This window comes from Phaseolus vulgaris, chromosome 4, assembly GCF_000499845.2.
Source record: "Phaseolus vulgaris cultivar G19833 chromosome 4, P. vulgaris v2.0, whole genome shotgun sequence".
NCBI lineage: Eukaryota > Viridiplantae > Streptophyta > Magnoliopsida > Fabales > Fabaceae > Phaseolus > Phaseolus vulgaris.
The window spans coordinates 29967743-29983827 of record NC_023756.2 but is presented as its reverse complement, the minus strand read 5'-3'; the positions used below and the strand labels follow the sequence as shown (position 1 = coordinate 29983827).

Below are 16085 nucleotides of genomic sequence, written 5' to 3'. Positions count from 1 at the left end.
AGATATATAGGTATAGAGAGTATAAATAAACTTAATAGTTAAAGGAATTCCATAAAATAAAGATATATATTCCTTTTCATTTTTACTTTTTTATTCTAAATTTACACAATTTCAGTTTACTCTTTTTTTACATGTTTCTTTTAGTTCTCCTTTTTCGGATCCAATAATTAATCAATGTTTATAGATTTTGAACAAACAAAGATTTAAAAGAAAATACAAAAACTAATAAAATCACCCATTTTAAAATAATAATTAATAATTTTAATTCTAAAAGTGAAAAAGGTGTGTACTTGCATAATATTGATACGAAAACACACCTAGGGAGAATGAAGAATATAGGAAATAAAAAGTGCACAACCATAGGAAAGAACAAATTTTGTAAAGAAAAGAACAAATTTACAGAGAAAAGATAGGAGAAATGAGAGACAAAAAAATATAATGATAAATAACATATAACATAAAAAGTGTACCAAAGAAGTTGGGTAAAGTGAAGAAGAGAATGTGCATACCTTAAAAGAATGAAAGAGTTTTTTTTGTTGAAACCATGAAACTTTCTTCTTCTTCTTCTTTCCTGCATCATTCCACAGTTACACTTTTGGGAAAAATGGTTCACTTATTAAATGACGTTGCGGAGAGAGAGATTCTTGAATGGTGTAAGTGGTTTTTCTGAACCATTGATGAAGAAAGGGAGAAAAATGAGGTTTGAAGGAAAATGTTTGGTTGAATAACTCACTGTTCTCTAATTGCAATTTTGAATTATGTTGAGAGAATATTAGTTTTTAAAAATAAATATGAATAACATTTTGAATTATGTTTACAATTACTCCGTAATTCAAAATTTAAAATTCAAAAGTTTTAAAATTTAAAATTCAAACTTTAAAATTTAATTTTTAAAAATAAGGAAGTCACAAAATGACAATATCTCATTCCCTAAACCCTAAAATAAGAAAATAAAATATAATTACAAGTATAAAATTGAAATGAAATAAAATGCCATTTAAGAGGGGAATCCTTTTATATATAGAAGAAGATATAGAATATAGAAGAAGAAGATATAGAGGTATAAAAGGTATAGATATTCTTTTTCATTTTTATTTTTTATTCTAAATTTAAATAATTTCACTTTACTATTTTTTTACATGTTTCTTTTATTTCTCCTATCTCGGATCCAATAAATAATCATTGTTTATTGTTCCTGCCGGTTGACCGAAAAGATCTTCGTGCGTTGCTTTGACTCACGAACAAGGACTCCTTCGTCTCCAACTCATATCTTCACCCAACTCCGCCGTGATCACCTGAATATAAGAGAACAAAAGGGCGCCCTCGCGGCCGTTTGCACTCCGACGATCAAGTCAACAAGCAGAAAACAGCAAACACCTCCGTATCGGAGCACCGTAACTGAATGCTCTGAAGGTGTGTAACTGAATTGTAACTAACTTCTCTCTCTCTCCAATCACTCGTGCGTACAGTGAGTAAGCGAGCAAATGATTAGAAAGTGTGTAAACTCTGTCAAAAACGTACCTTCCTAAGCTTCCAGAGAAGCTTATATACCTTGGGTCTCAGTGCTTACTGCCATGTGGCCTTTCTGACTTAACCGCAACTCCACGTGGAAGGCCTTACGACACTGTAACCCAACTTAGGGAAATTCCAGCGTGTATGTCTTCTTTCCTCGAAGTGCATCTGGCGCAAGGGGTGACTACCTGGGTGCCAACTCATGTGCCCCAGCTTCTAGCCACTCGCCCTGGGAGTGTATCTGCCTTCCTCTCGTACCACGCACATGGTTCACCCCTGGGTGTGGCCCTCTCCTGGGTCGTATCTGTCCCAGGGATTTTCCAGAGGTGATGTGGGTACTTCACGAGTCAGGTTACCCCCTACTGGTACTGGGACTATGGCCTTGAAGCCACCTTTCTCTTCTATTTATTACTGTTCTAAGGTACCGGGGCCCAAGGCCTCCTCGTCCGTACCGTGGCCTCTCGCTGTGTCGCTCCCTCCACGGTTTTCCCTACCCATGGGTATCGGAGGGTGACATTATCGACGCCTCAAGCTAGCGACTCCCACACCTGGCAATGTCCACACCTGGCGACGTCCACACCTGGTGACGCCCACACCTGGCGACGTCCACACCTGGCGACGCCCACACTTGGCGTCGATCGCGAGCAAAAGCTGGGCAAGGCCGAGGTAGCGCTGGTTGAAGCTGAGGTAGCGCTGGGCAAAGCTGAGGCGGCGTTGGAAACAAAGGCTAAGGAGTGCGAGCTTCTTGAAGCCAAGGTGAAGGCCTTTGACCTGTTGGAAGCCAAACTGCGGGCAGAGTTGGTCAAAGCCTTTGCGACCAAGGATGAGGAGCTGGCCTCACAAGCAAAACACTTCCAAACAACAGAGGAGAGGTTGGTCCAAGAATCTGCTACTGCGTTCGCTGATGGGTTTGCTGAGGCCCTTGCCCAAGCGGCCTGCGCGAACCCAGGAATCAACGTCTCCGACTGCAGCCCCTTCAATGAGATAATTGAAGGCAAAATTGTGCCTCTAGAGGCTCCTGAAGATTAGCCTCTTTCTTTAACTTTGCAACACTTTCACTATGTGTACATAATTGTTTTTCTTTTGACTTTGTAATCGTTGTGAACATATGCTTCCACGCATTTGAATATAATTGCTCTTTGTCTACATACTCTTGCACATTCTTTTCTACTCTTAATGTCTTTGATAACTTGTATTTTCCATGCCTTTCCCTTTTGCTCTTCGAATCCCTTCTATTTCTTTGACTCGTAACAACTTCGACTCGCTCTTTACTTACTCCTCTTATGCCTTGAGGCACTTACTGCCAAAGGTGCTACTGGCCTCGTCATCGTTTAAAGATGAAGGAGGGCCCCTCTCTTCTATGGCCTCGACATCGAACGAGGGTGAGGGAGGGCTCAGCTCTTCTGTGGCCTCGACATCGCTCGAGGGCGAGGGAGGACTTAACTTGGCCGAAGCCTGCTTACCTGCACTGGGTGTCCACGCTCGAGGAGAGACCTGCTGAACGCACGATCGTTTCGTCCTCAACGTGTCTAAACACTTGGGACAAAGTCCCACTTTGGTGCCCACGCCCGAGGAGAGGCATGCTACAGTAGTACCGTATCGTCCTCGGGGTGTCTAAACACCAAGGCAACTAGCCCTTATCTCTGCGCGCTTGGTGCCCACGCCTGAGGAGAGATCTGCCTGAAGGCAGCGCCGTTTCGTCCCCAGAGTGTCTAAAACCACCAAGGCGAATCAGTGTTCTTGGTGCCCACGCCCGGGGAGAGGCATGCTGAAAGCAATGTCGTATCGTCCCCGGTGTGTCTAAACACCAAGATGACCAGGGTTTTTGGTGATTACGCCTAAGGAGAAGGTTTCCCGAAGGATGGCGCCTCTCCTACATGGCGTGTATCTGCACCAGAGTCACCTGGCTCTCCACTGCTCCAAACTTCCTTATTGCCTGATGCCCACACTCGAAGGAAACGCCCCCTGCCACTTCCTTGCGAGGTGTCGAGGAATCAGACACCGGGGCTAGCCTTTCTCACCTGGGGAGGGGGCGTCCCGAAGGAATCCGTTAACCCCTGCCCAAGGACTAAACGCCCGGATTTTAACTTTGCTATACGTACCTTTCAAACTTGACGCCTACGTCCGAAGAGCGCGCTTCCGCCACTCCTTTTGGGGTGGCGACACTTCCAAGCTGTTTTGCACGTTTTGCGTCCTCGCCCACACCCAGCGACGCCCACGCCTGGCGACGCCTACACCTGGCGACGCCCAAAGCGGCGGCCTTTCCCTCTAGCGTTTCCTTACATTACAAGAAAAAGGGGTAAAGGGAGATGAGACAAAGTAGTCTTGAACTTCTTTTTTACTTGGGTGACCTCATTAAAAAACCCCCGAGAGGGAAAAAGAGTGTCCCCTTTTAAAATTGTGTACTACATAGCGTTCTTTAACTAAAGTAAAACTTTAAATTGGCTGCATCCCTGGACCGTGGAATGGGGCCTCCTTCCAGAGTCTCAAGCTTGTACTAACCGTTCCCCTTAGCCTCAGTTATTCTAAAGGGCCCGGTCCACTTGGGAGACAACTTGTTCTCTAGCTCATATGGCTGAGCCTTGCGCATGACCAGGTCAGCTACTTGAAATTGCCGTGGCTTCACCTTAGAACTGTACCGATGCTCCACCATTCTCTTCACAGCTTCAGCCTTTATTCTCGCCTCTTCCCTGTCCTCATCCAATAGGTCTAGATTCACCCTTCTCTCCTCGTTGGACTCCTCTGCCACAAAGCTTTGGAAACGGGGCGAGCTCTCATGAATCTCTACTGGGATCATGGCGTTCGACCCGTACACTAGGCTTAACGGCGTCTCCATGGTGGAAGATTGAGGCGTGGTGTGGTAAGCCCATACGATCCTTGGTACCTTCTCTGCCCACGCCCCTTTAGCTTTCTCAAGTCTTCACTTCAGCCCCCTTAACAAAATTCTGTTTGCGGACTCCACCTGTCCGTTCGTCTGGGGGTGTTCGACTGATGCGAACACCTGCTTGATGCCTACTTCTGAGCACAACTTACTCATTTGCAGGCTGGCAAACTGGGTGCCATTATCTAAAATAAGACGCCTCGGCACACCGAAGCGGCACACAATGTTCTTCCATACGAAGTGTTGTACCTTATGTGTAGTGATCTGCGCCACTGGTTCTGCCTCAATCCACTTCGTGAAATACTCGATGGCGACTATTAAATACTTCATCTGCCTTATCGCCAAAGGGAAAGGTCCCAAAATGTCGATTCCCCATGTGTGGAAAGGCCACGGGCTATAAATCGACCTCAACTCTTCTGGAGGCGCCTTGTGCCAGTACGCGTGCATCTGACACTGCTTGCATCGCTGGGCATATCTCACGCAATCCTCCCTTACTGACGGCCAATAGAACCCTGCACAGATCACCTTGGATGCCAATGCTCTCCCCCCTACGTGGCTTTCGCATCCCTTCGTGGAGTTCCGACATTATCCTTGTGCACTCGTCGTCACTCACACATGTCAGAATTGGGTGCGTGAACCCATGACTGAATAACACTCCATCGACGAGAGTGTACCTTGCGGAGTTTTTCTTTATCCTCTTGCCCTCTCCAGGCTCTGCTGGGAGGATCCCATCTGCAAGGTATCGCCTATAAGGCGTCATCCATGTATCCCCTTCTTCCGAAATGCATATCAGCATACGACCCTCCTCTTCAGGCGAGGCCGCATAAACGCTGACACTGGGAGCCCTCGCCGTGTCTTGAATCAAGGACCGATGACTCCTCGGCTTTCCTCTCGTTGTGCTGATATGGAGGACATCCACCGTATTATCTGCCACAAACTTTCGCGGATGACTGTCCTCTGCCTTCCCCCCTTGCCTGAGCTGGCCAGCTTGGCGAGCAGGTCAGCACCGGCATTCTACTCTCTCGGGACACGCACCAGCTCAAACGCAGCGAAAGCTCCCTTCAACGCTTGGACATACCTCAGATACGCAGCCATCTGGGAGTCCTTTGCTTGATACTCCCCGGTCAGTTGCCCTGTGACCAGCTGCGAGTCACTCTTTGCCAAGAGGCTTTGCGCACCCATCTCCTTGGCTAAGAGCATTCCAGCGATCAAAGCTTCATACTCCGCTTGGTTATTGCTTGCCTTGAAGGCAAAACGCAGGGCTTGCTCAATCAACACTCCATTAGGCCCCTCCAAGACTATCCCAGCGCCACTTCCCTGTTGATTGGAGGACCCATCCACTGAAAGCATCCACTGTGATCCTAGCTCCACCTCCTGGGGACACCTCCTGGTGAGAGCTCTGCAACAAAGTCTGCGTAAACTTGCCCTTTGATGGATCCCCTGGGCTCGTACTGAATATCGAACTCTGACAGCTCCACTGCCCAACGAAACATCCTCCCAGCGACATCTGGCTTCTGTAGTACCTTCTGAATGGGGAGGTCCGTCATCACCACCACTGTAAAGTTATGAAAATAGTGACGGAGCCTCCTGGCTGAGAACACCACTGCCAGCGCCGCTTTCTCCAATGATTGGTATCTCGTCTCTGGGCCTTGCAAGGCCTTGCTCATGAAGTAGATGGGCCTCTGCACTTGATCTTGCTCTTGGACCAGCACAGAGCTGATGGCCCATTCCGTTATTGCAAAGTACAAACGGAGGGGCTCGCCTGCCCGTGGCTCGCAATGCACGGGGGGCGTCGCCAAGTACTCCTTTAGCTTGAGGATGGCTGTTTCGCATTCTTCTGTCCACACGAAACGGCTGTTCCTCTTCAGGCACTGGAAATATGGGTGGCTGTTATCTCCACCAGCTGATACAAACCTAGACAAAGCCGCCATGCGCCCCGTCAGCTGCTGCACTTCCTTTACCGAGGTTGGGCTTCGCATGGCGATGATTGCTGCGCACTTGTCGGGGTTCGCCTCTATCCCCCTATCAGTGAGCATGAATCCCAAGAACATCCCCGCCTCGACCCCAAAAACACACTTCTCCGGGTTCATCTTGAGGCGGTACTTGGCTATTGTGGCGAACAACTCCTCCAGATCAACTGTATGTCGCCCTCTCTCCTGGGAGGTTACCACCATATCATCAACATACGCCTGCACGTTTCTTCCCAACATAGGTGCAAGGACCCTATCCATCAGTCTCTGGTAGGTGGCGCCTACGTTCTTCAGCCCAAACGGCATGACCTTGTAGCAGTAGCTACACGTCTCGGTCATGAACGCCGTTTTAATCTCATCACGTGGATGCATCTTGATCTGATTGAACCCCGAAAATGCATCTAAGAAACTCAGCTTCTTGCAACCCGAGGCGCTTTCCACCAACGTGTCGATGCTGGGTAATGGATACGAATCTTTGGGGCACACCTTGTTCAAATCTGTGAAGTCGACGCACATTCTCCACTTTCCATTCACCTTCTTTACTAACACAACATTGGCCAACCACTCAGGGTATTGGATCTCCCTGATATGCCCAGCGCTCAACAGTTTCTTCGTTTCCTCCTGCACGACGAGGTGCCTCTCCTCGTTGAACTTCCTCCTCCTCTGTCGTACAGGGCGGACCTTGGGGTCCATGGTGAGATGGTGGCATAGAAAATCTTGGTCGATGCCTGGCATGTCCGAGGCGGACCATGCGAATGCGTCTAGGTGGCGTGAGATTACCGCCGCCACTTCATCTTGCTCTTCCTGGATCAATAATCGCCCCAACTTGAATACCTTCCCACCAATTTGCCTCTCGACCACATTATCCACCGGCTGGGGTTGCCTATCTCGCACGCTCTCTGCACGAGACTCGTTTTTGTGGCCTTCTCTCCTAGGCATCGCCTCATCAGTTACTTCAGGCGACGCCTCCTCGGATAATTCCTCCATGGGCGAGACCTCATCGGATACTTCTTCCATGGGCGAGGCCTCGCCATGTGCTTCTTCCAAGGGAGTGGCTTCCCTAGGCGTCTCCTCCGCGGGTGAGGCCTCCACGGGCATCGCCACCACCATGACCACCCCCTCTTCGTTTTTAAGCTATTCTCATAGCACTTTCGGGCCTCCTCTTGATCAGACTTGATCACGATCACCTGGCCACTAAGGTCTGGCAGCTTCATCTTCATGTGGCGTGTGGAAGCCACTGCTCTTAGCCTATTCAGCGCAGGCCTACCCAACAGAACGTTGTAAGCTGAATTGGCGTTCACTACTAAGTATCGAATGCTCTCGGTACGTGACGCCGTTCCATCCGTAAACGTTGTCCTTAGCTCCAGATAGCCACGTACCTCCACTTGGTCCCCTGCGAACCCATACAAACATCCAGTGTAGGGCATTAGCAGGTCAGGGGACAACTGTAGCTTGTTGAAGGTGGACCAGAACATGACATCTGCTGAACTGCCCTGGTCCACGAGAACTCGGTGCACCCTCCTCTCAGCGGTGACGACCGAAATGACCACGGGGTCATTATCATGTGGGACGACATCACGTAGGTTAGCCTTGGTGAACACAAGGTCTGACTCCCACGGGTCATCCGAACCCTCCTCAGGTACTGAATTAACTGACCTCACATACCTCTTGCGCTGAGAGGCGATGGGCCCTCCTCTTGAGAAGCCACCAGAGATGCTGTGGACTTCCCCATGGATCGACATCTCTTGTGCCTGATCCTCTTCTGGTACCGCCAGGGCTGCAGTCGTAGATGATCCGGCAAGATAATCCTTTAGAAAACCGTTCTTCACCAGCTCATCCAACTGATGGCCCAACGCCAAGCAGTTGTTGATGTGATGCCCAAACGCCTAGTGGAACTCGCACCACGAGTCTTTGTGAGGTCCCAGTACTTTGTCAGTCTTCACTGGTGGCCTCAGCCTATCTGCTATGTTAGGCACGGCGATGAGATCCTTCAACTCTACCACAAAATTGTGCCTCAGCGGCCTATTTCCCTCCCTCGTCGGCCTATTCCCTTCTGCTCGCCCCCTAGCCTGGGGCCTCCTCGCCTCGTATGGGCGCTTTCTGTCCTGATTCTTCCTCCCCGTCGTGGCCTCGTTGACCCTGGCGGGTTGTGCACGCGACGGTGCTCTGGGGCGTGTGGGTGCAACACTTGTGCGCTTCTCGCATACGTCGCCCTCAGTGGCGATGTGTTCCACAGCGCGACGCCTTATCTCAGCAAAAGTTCGGGGGCGGTTGCAGATGATTGACTCACAGAAAGGCCCAGGGCACACCCTCTTTCTGAACGCGTAGACGATCATGGGCTCCTTTGTGGTGCCAACCTTCACCACCTGGGCCCCGAAACGATTGATGTATTCTTTCAAGGTCTCGCCTTGATACTGCTTCACGTCGAACAAATCATACGATACTAGTGGTGGAGCCCTGTTTGCTATGTACTGTTCACGAAAAAGCTGTGAGAGCTGGGCGAAAGATGTGATGTGGCCATCTGGAAGGCTAATGAACCAGTCCATGGCCATCCCAGTCAACGTGCTCATGAAGAGCTTGCATCTTACGGCGTCAGAGCCACCTACCAGCATCAACTGCGTATGGAACACAGTGAGATATGCTTCAGGATCCTCCATTCCTGTGATCACCGCCTCCATTATCGACTGCGAGAACGGTGTGGAGAACTCCTTCGGTGGAATGAAGCAATCACGATCATCTGCATCACGTAGCCCCGAGTTGTTGCGCAACCTGCGGCGCAGCTCCTCATTCGTACGGCATAACTCCTCAATTCTCGCCTGAGACGCCACGAGATCCGCCTGCATGCGCTCTTGCTCAACCTTTGATGCTGTCATTGCCTCCTGCAATCCCTGCATCATATCCATGACCTGCTGCATGGTCATATCTCCATTCTCAGCGCGCGTCGAACTTTGCCTGGTTGTCCTCATTTTCTTGCAATTCTTGGAAATCTTCAAATTGTTATGGTGGTTCTTGACAACTTTTCCGGTAAAAATAAATGGAATCGCGAACGCACAGTAGAAACTTCAAGAAAACGAAGAACTAACAATTGAAACTGATCAAGACCGAAGAAAAACGGTGAAAACAGAGCAAACCACGAACAACGGTGGTTCTTAAGCAAACTTTAAAGAAACTACGAACAAACGGTGGAAACTGAGGAAACTTCCACGATGAACAGTGAACTGATCTGAACTTCAACAACGAATAACGAAAACTCGAACTAAACCGAAAGCGATCGGTGAAACTGCGTAAACTTGACGAAGAACGGTGGATCTTGGAAAATTCTAGGAAACTTATCACGAAACAGCAACTGAACTACTGAACACTTGCGGGGGGACTGAGGTTTCAGATCGGCCCCACGGTGGGCGCCAAATGTTCATGCCGGTTGACCGAAAAGATCTTCGTGCGTTGCTTTGACTCACGAACAAGGACTCCTTCGTCTCCAACTCAGATCTTCACCCAACTCCGCCGTGATCACCTGAAAAGGAGATAACAAAAGGGCACCCTCGCGGTCGTTTGCACTCCGACGATCAAGTCATCAAGCAGAAAACACCAAACACCTCCGTATCGGAGCACCGTAGCTGAATGCTCTGAAGGTGTGTAACTGAATTGTAATTAACTTCTCTCTCTCCAATCACTCGTGCGTACAGTGAGTAAGCGAGCAAATGATTAGAAAATGTGTAAACTCTGTCAAAAAGGTACCTTCCTAAACGTTCAGAGAAGCTTATATACCTTGGGTCTCAGTGCTTACTGCCACGTGACCTTTCTGACTTAACCGCAACTCCACGTGGAAGGCCTTACGACACTGTAACCCAACTTAGGGAAATTCCAGCGTGTAAGTCTTCCTTCCTCGAAGTGCATCTGGCGCGAGAGGTGACTACCTGGGTGCCAACTCATGCACCCCAGCTTCTAGCCACTCGCCCTCGTACCACGCACATGGTTTACCCCTGGGCGTGCCCCTCTCCTGGGTCGTATCTGTCCCAGGGATTCTACAGAGGTGGCGTGGGTACTTCACGAGTCAGGTTACCCTCTACTGGTACTGGGACTATGGCCTTGAAGCCACCTTTCTCTTCTCTTTATTACTATTCTGAGGTACTGGGGCCCGAGGCCTCCTCGTCCGTACCGTGGCCTCTCGCTGTGGCGCCCCCTCCACGGTCTTCTCTACCCGTGGGTATCGGGGGGTGACATTATCGACGCCTCAACCTGGCGACGTCCACACCTGGCGACGTCCACACCTGGCGACGCCCACACCAGGCGAGGTCCACACCTAGCGACGCCCACACCTGGTGACGCCCACACCTGGCGACGCCCAACGTGGTCAACCTATTGACTTCCTCCCCTGGGGCCCCTTGGTGGGTCCCACCATATGTTTGACTTTGACTTTGCCAACGCCCGGGGACGGGTCGGTACATTTATATATTTTGAACAAACGAAGATTTAAAAGAAAATACAAAAACTAATAAAATCACCCATTTTAAAATAATAATTAATAATTTTAAAATCTAGAAGTGAAAAAGGTGTGTACTCGCATAATATTGACACGAAAACACATACCTATGGAGAACGAAGAATAAAGGAAATAAAAAGTGCACAAACATACGAAAGAACAAATTTTGTAAAGAAAAGAACAAATTTGCAGAGAAAAGATGGGAGAAATGAGAGACAAAAAAATATAATGATAAATAACATATAACATAAAAAGTGTAACAAAGAAGTTGGGTAAAGTGAAGAAGAGAATGTGCACACCTTAAAAGATTGAAAAAGTTCTTTTTGTTGAAAGCATGAATCTTTCTTCTTCTTCTTCTTCATTCCTGCATCATTACACAGTTACACTTTTTATGAAAAATGGTTCACTTATTAAATGACGTTGCGGAGATTGAGATTATTGAATGGTATAAGTGGCTTTTCTGAACCATTGAAGAAAGGCAGAAAAATGGGATTTGAAGGAAAATGTTTGGTAGAATAACTCATTGTTCTATAACTACAATTTTGAATTATGTTGAGAGAATATTAGTTTTTAAAAATAAATATGAATAACATTTTGAATTATGATAATTCAAAATTTAAAATTAAAAAGTTTAAAATTTAAAATTTAAAATTCAAAATTTAGATTTTAGAAATAAAGAAGTCACAAAATGACAAATATCTCCTTCCCTAAACCCTAAAATAAGAAAATAAAATATAATTACAAGGATAAAATAATAATTTCAACATAACACAAAAGTGGAAAAAAGTATAATATTCACTTGGTATAGAGCATCTACCTACAACGATTGGCCATACCATTGTTATCCATAATGGAAAAGAACATTTACATATTTATATAATAGATCTTGTACCGCCCTGGTAATCGGAAGTGATGACGTGGCACCAAGCCACAGAGTAGGCGCGTTGACAAGACGCCAGATTTGCAGAAGGGAAGGAAGTCGGGGGGTTCGTGTAATCGCCAGTTATTAAGTTGGCGTGCTCCGATCTCCAGCATACCAGGCGATCGCCCAGTTGAAGATGAAGTCGCCAGATGATAAACTCAGGCGACCAAGTGATTGGAGATCGCCAGAGCAAGCACATCGCCGAAGATGAAGGTGGTGCAGATTATGAAGGCGGCCGGCGAGACCACAGGGAAGGTGTACGAGAGCACCCTAACTCACCAATTCCAGTAGAGATCGGGCTCCCAAGTTAGCTATGCATTGGGCAGTACCATGCATAAGTAACTTAGCCAAAAAGAGAGTCAGAAGCAGCGCCCAAGTCTAGGAGGCTCCAGATGATGGCACGTGTACGACTGGATGCGAGCCACGTGTCCAGGTCTGTAACTGCCAGGAGAGAGAAAGTGACCAGGTATATAAGAGTTCTCAACAAACTTTCTGAGGTACGCACGTTCAGATTACACTCTTTACGCTTGCGAGTTCTAGAGCTTACTGGGAGAGAGAACATTGCACGGTTCCTTGAGATTTCTTGAGTGTTCTTGCTCTTAGTATTTGGTGGTTCGGTCACTGACTTGGGCGTTGGAGTGCGATCGGCCGCAGCGGCGCCGTTCTGTTCTTTTGCAGGTTCTTGAGGTGGATCTCGAAGAAGGACGGAGGTTTGAAGCGGTGCACACGTCGATCCTTTGACGAGGTAGGTTCCAGCGTTCTGGTCAACAGGCAGGATCATCAGGCGCCCACCGTGGGGTCGTGTAAAACTTGCTCCCATCCACAGCGTGAGTTCTTGGAGGTTTCGTAGTTTTCTGCGTGGTTGTGTGCTGGTGCAACCATCGTTCGCTGTTCGCTTGAGATTTGTTCGGTGATTTCGCGTTTTATACCGTTCGTTTGGATTTTTGATCGGTGAAGTGAGGTTTTCTGCTGTTTACGCGTGATTTGTTCGGTGGAGTTTGAGTTCTTTCGCTCGTTTGGTTATCTGTGGGAGAAGCGGTGGTTTCTGGTGGAGTTACAGGTTTCTTTGGAGGTTCGCGGTGTTCTTGAGTTTTCTTGCGGAGTTTCGCGCAATTTTTTTCGATTGATCGTTGAATCGATCGTAGCTGAAGTAAGTGTTGTTCGCTGCATTCTGTGATTCGCTAAGTTTCATGAGAAAAATGAGAAGCAATCGTTCAAGTCCAGTTGCGCCCGTCACTGCTGAAGGCGTCGCCGCCATGACCATGGCGCAAATGGTAGAGATTATGCGCTCGTTGCAGGCAACTGTGGAAGCCTCGCGCATAGAACAGGCGAGAATGCACGAGGACCTGGCCACCTATCGGGCCAGGAATGACGAGCTTAGCAAGGTGACTGAGGAGCTGCGTCAAGCTCTTCAGGAGCAGCAAGGGCGTTCTGTTGCTGAAGAGGTCGCGCCGACGTCGTCACCTCTTGTTTTTCCTATGCCTTTCGATCAGGCGATTACTGACACGCCTATTCCTGCGAGCGTGGTTCCGGTTAAGGCTGTTTTCACCGGCGTGGAGGATCCTGAAGCTCATCTCACCACGTTCCATACGCAGATGATGCTGTCAGGGGGATCAGACGCCGTGTATTGCAAGATGTATGTGAGCACGCTCCAGGGAACGGCGCTGGAATGGTTTGTGAGCCTGCCTAACGGTCACATAACCAGTTTTCAACAGTTCTCGAAGATTTTCGTCGAGCAGTACATCGTGAATAAGGCACCGCCCAGGGTGTCTTACGACCTGTTTGATATAAGGCAGTATCAGGGAGAGTCCCTCAGGGACTACCTGAATCGTTTTGGGGCGCAGATGGTCAGATCGCCGGCCAAGGATGAAGAAATGCTGGTCTATGCATTTAAGAAAGGCGTGCTGCCGGGACCATTCTGCGAGGCGTTGATCAGGGCACACCCCGCCACGTTTGCTGAGGTCAGGCGACTTGCGGTGGCCCACATCGCCGACGAGAGCGAAGTCGCCGAGAAGAGAGGAAGCGTGGCCCCCACTAGGCCACGCGCCCAGACCAGGATCCAGCCGCAGAGAGTGCTGGAGATAGCGGCGACCAGAAGGGATCAGAGGACTCGCCATCCTTATGATCCAAGGAAGAACAAGGGCAGGGGCCAAGGACGCCAGCAACCAGCGCGCCGGGAATACAATCGCCCGCCTAAGCACAAGTTTGTCATGGGATTGGCGGATCTTATCGCCATTCCCAATATATCCGCTAGGTTGAAGGCGCCAGAAAAGGTGAGCGACAAGGTGCTGGGACCAAAGCCAGACGCCTGGTGTGAGTTTCACCAGGGCTTTGGCCATACAGTGGACTCGTGCTTAGCATTAGGATACCAGCTCGACGATCTGGTAAAGAGCGGGTTCCTAAATGACTATTTGCTGGACAGAAGGACGGGGGGTGCGTCGAGCTCCCAACCAGCAGGTGCTGAAGCTCAGCAGCACGAGATGCCTACGCACGGAGAAATCCACACCATTGCAGGGGGTTTCTCAGGAGGTGGATGCACCGCATCACAGAGGAAGAGGTACGCGAGGTCTGTGATGACGGTGGATATGTTTGAAGACCACTCGCCGGAAGTGGATTTTACATTCACCAAGCAAGATCTCCGGGATGTTGTGCCTCATGACAACGATCCCATAGTAATTTCGCTGATAACAGCAGGAAGAAAGGTCCACAGGGTGCTGGTGGACCAAGGAAGCTCGGCAGATGTGATGTTTTGGCCGACTTTCACGCAGCTAGAGCTGCCCCTTGACCAGCTGAGGCCCTATGGAGGGTGTTTGTATGGGTTCGCTGGTGACCAGGTGGAGGTCAGGGGGTACATAGAATTGAGGACAACGTTTACAGATGTGGCGGGTTCAAGAACGGAGAAAATCAAATACCTCGTTGTAAACGCTCCTTCAGCATACAACATCCTGTTGGGAAGGCCCACGCTCAACAGGATTGTTCCGTCCGGTTGACCGGGACGTCTTCGTGCGTGGCCTCAATCGTCAGCTAAGGATTCCTTCCCACTGAATGCCTGCAAATTTCCTGCAAAACAGAGGACAAAGAGGCGCCCTAGCGGCCGTTTGCACTCCGACGCTCAAGTCAGCCAGCAAGAAACACCAAAAACTGTCCACCCACGTATCTGAGCACCGCGTGTGGCACTCTGAAGGGTGGTAAAAGAACTGTGTATATGTGTGTGTGTTGTCCCCTTCAGGCAAAAATATTCTCCAGTCACTTGTACGTAATCCTAAAGCACGGGCAAGCAACCATAGAGTTTCTCGTAAATTTGCCAAAGGTTCCAACCCTTTTTCCGACATTTTCAGCGCTATTTAAACTGCCCCCAGCATTTAAAGCGCCTTAAAGCGCTTTTAAACTCAAACGTAACGCGCTCATTAAAGCGCTTAATTATGAAAAGTAGCGCATTTAAGACGTTGAAACGCTTGGGAGCCATAATAGTACCTGAATGCCAAAAAGGGAAACTGTATTGAATATCTTTAATTACCTGGCACCTGACTAGAGGGTGTTTCTATTCCGGTATTGTTGTCATACACGTGGAGGGCCTCACGACGCCTTGACCCCATCTGGGGGCGTTTCTGCCCATCTGGGGACGTTTCTACGTGTGGGTCCTCCTGCTTGGGAGTGCTACTGCGCTAGGGGTGGCTTTTTGGGTGCCAACTCATGCCCCCAAGTATCTAGCCACTTACTCTGAGAGCGTATCTGCCTTCCTCTCACACCCTGCACCCAGTTATCCTGGGCGTGACCTTCCTCTTGGGTCGTATCTGTCCCGAAGGCGTCTCTGGGGCGGCAGGGGTACTTCGCGAGTCAGGCTGCCCTTCACTGGTACTATCACTATGGCCTTGAAGCCACCTTTTCCTTCTCTTTATCACTTTCCCGAGATATCGGGACCTGAGGCTTTCACACGGCGTCGCTCCCTCCATGGTCTTTCCTACCCATGGGTATCGGGGAACCACACCGTGATTGCCTCGCTTTTACACTGTTCGATCTGGCGACGCCCTCACCTGGGCGACGCCTTCACCTAGGCGACGCCTTCACCTGGACGACGCCTTCACCGAGGCGACGCCTTCATCTAGGCGACGCCTCCACCTAGGCGACGCCTTCACCTAGGCGACGCCGTGCTTTAGCGACGCCTTGTCCTGCCTTGGCGACGCTTCCTCTTGGCGTCCCTACACCTGGGCGACACCTTGAACGGACTTTGACCTTCCAGTCGTTGACTTTGACCTTGACTTAGTCAACGCCCTGATACGGGACGGTACACAAGCCCCCCAGTCTTAAGCCGAAGAC

General features: G+C 49.3%; 2 protein-coding genes across 2 annotated transcripts; both read right to left on the bottom strand.

The window, feature by feature from the left end:
• Window positions 1–4009: 4009 nt before the first annotated feature.
• LOC137838628 (uncharacterized) lies at window positions 4010–4348 on the bottom strand. Its single transcript, XM_068647868.1, has one exon. It carries the CDS (start codon window positions 4346–4348, stop codon window positions 4010–4012), a length of 339 nt encoding a protein of 112 aa, XP_068503969.1.
• Window positions 4349–7557: 3209 nt separating this feature from the next.
• Window positions 7558–9278, bottom strand: LOC137838627 (uncharacterized). Its single transcript, XM_068647867.1, has 3 exons — window positions 8292–9278; window positions 7743–8204; window positions 7558–7611 (listed from the first exon to the last, which is right to left on the bottom strand). The coding sequence occupies exons 1-3, from the start codon at window positions 9276–9278 to the stop codon at window positions 7558–7560; spliced, it is 1503 nt and encodes a 500-aa protein (XP_068503968.1).
• Window positions 9279–16085: the final 6807 nt, after the last annotated feature.

Bases quoted from the DNA above. Each gene is read 5' to 3' on its own strand.
- LOC137838628 (XM_068647868.1), bottom strand. From the start codon at position 4,348: ATGGAGACGCCGTTAAGCCTAGTGTACGGGTCGAACGCCATGATCCCA.
- LOC137838627 (XM_068647867.1), bottom strand. From the start codon at position 9,278: ATGCAGCAGGTCATGGATATGATGCAGGGATTGCAGGAGGCAATGACA. The intron at 8,205-8,291 runs GTACTGGGACCT...TTGGGCCATCAG, and splicing joins CACCAGTGAAGACTGACAAA to TTGGATGAGCTGGTGAAGAA. The intron at 7,612-7,742 runs GTACGTGGCTAT...TGCGCTGAATAG, and splicing joins TCGCAGGGGACCAAGTGGAG to GCTAAGAGCAGTGGCTTCCA.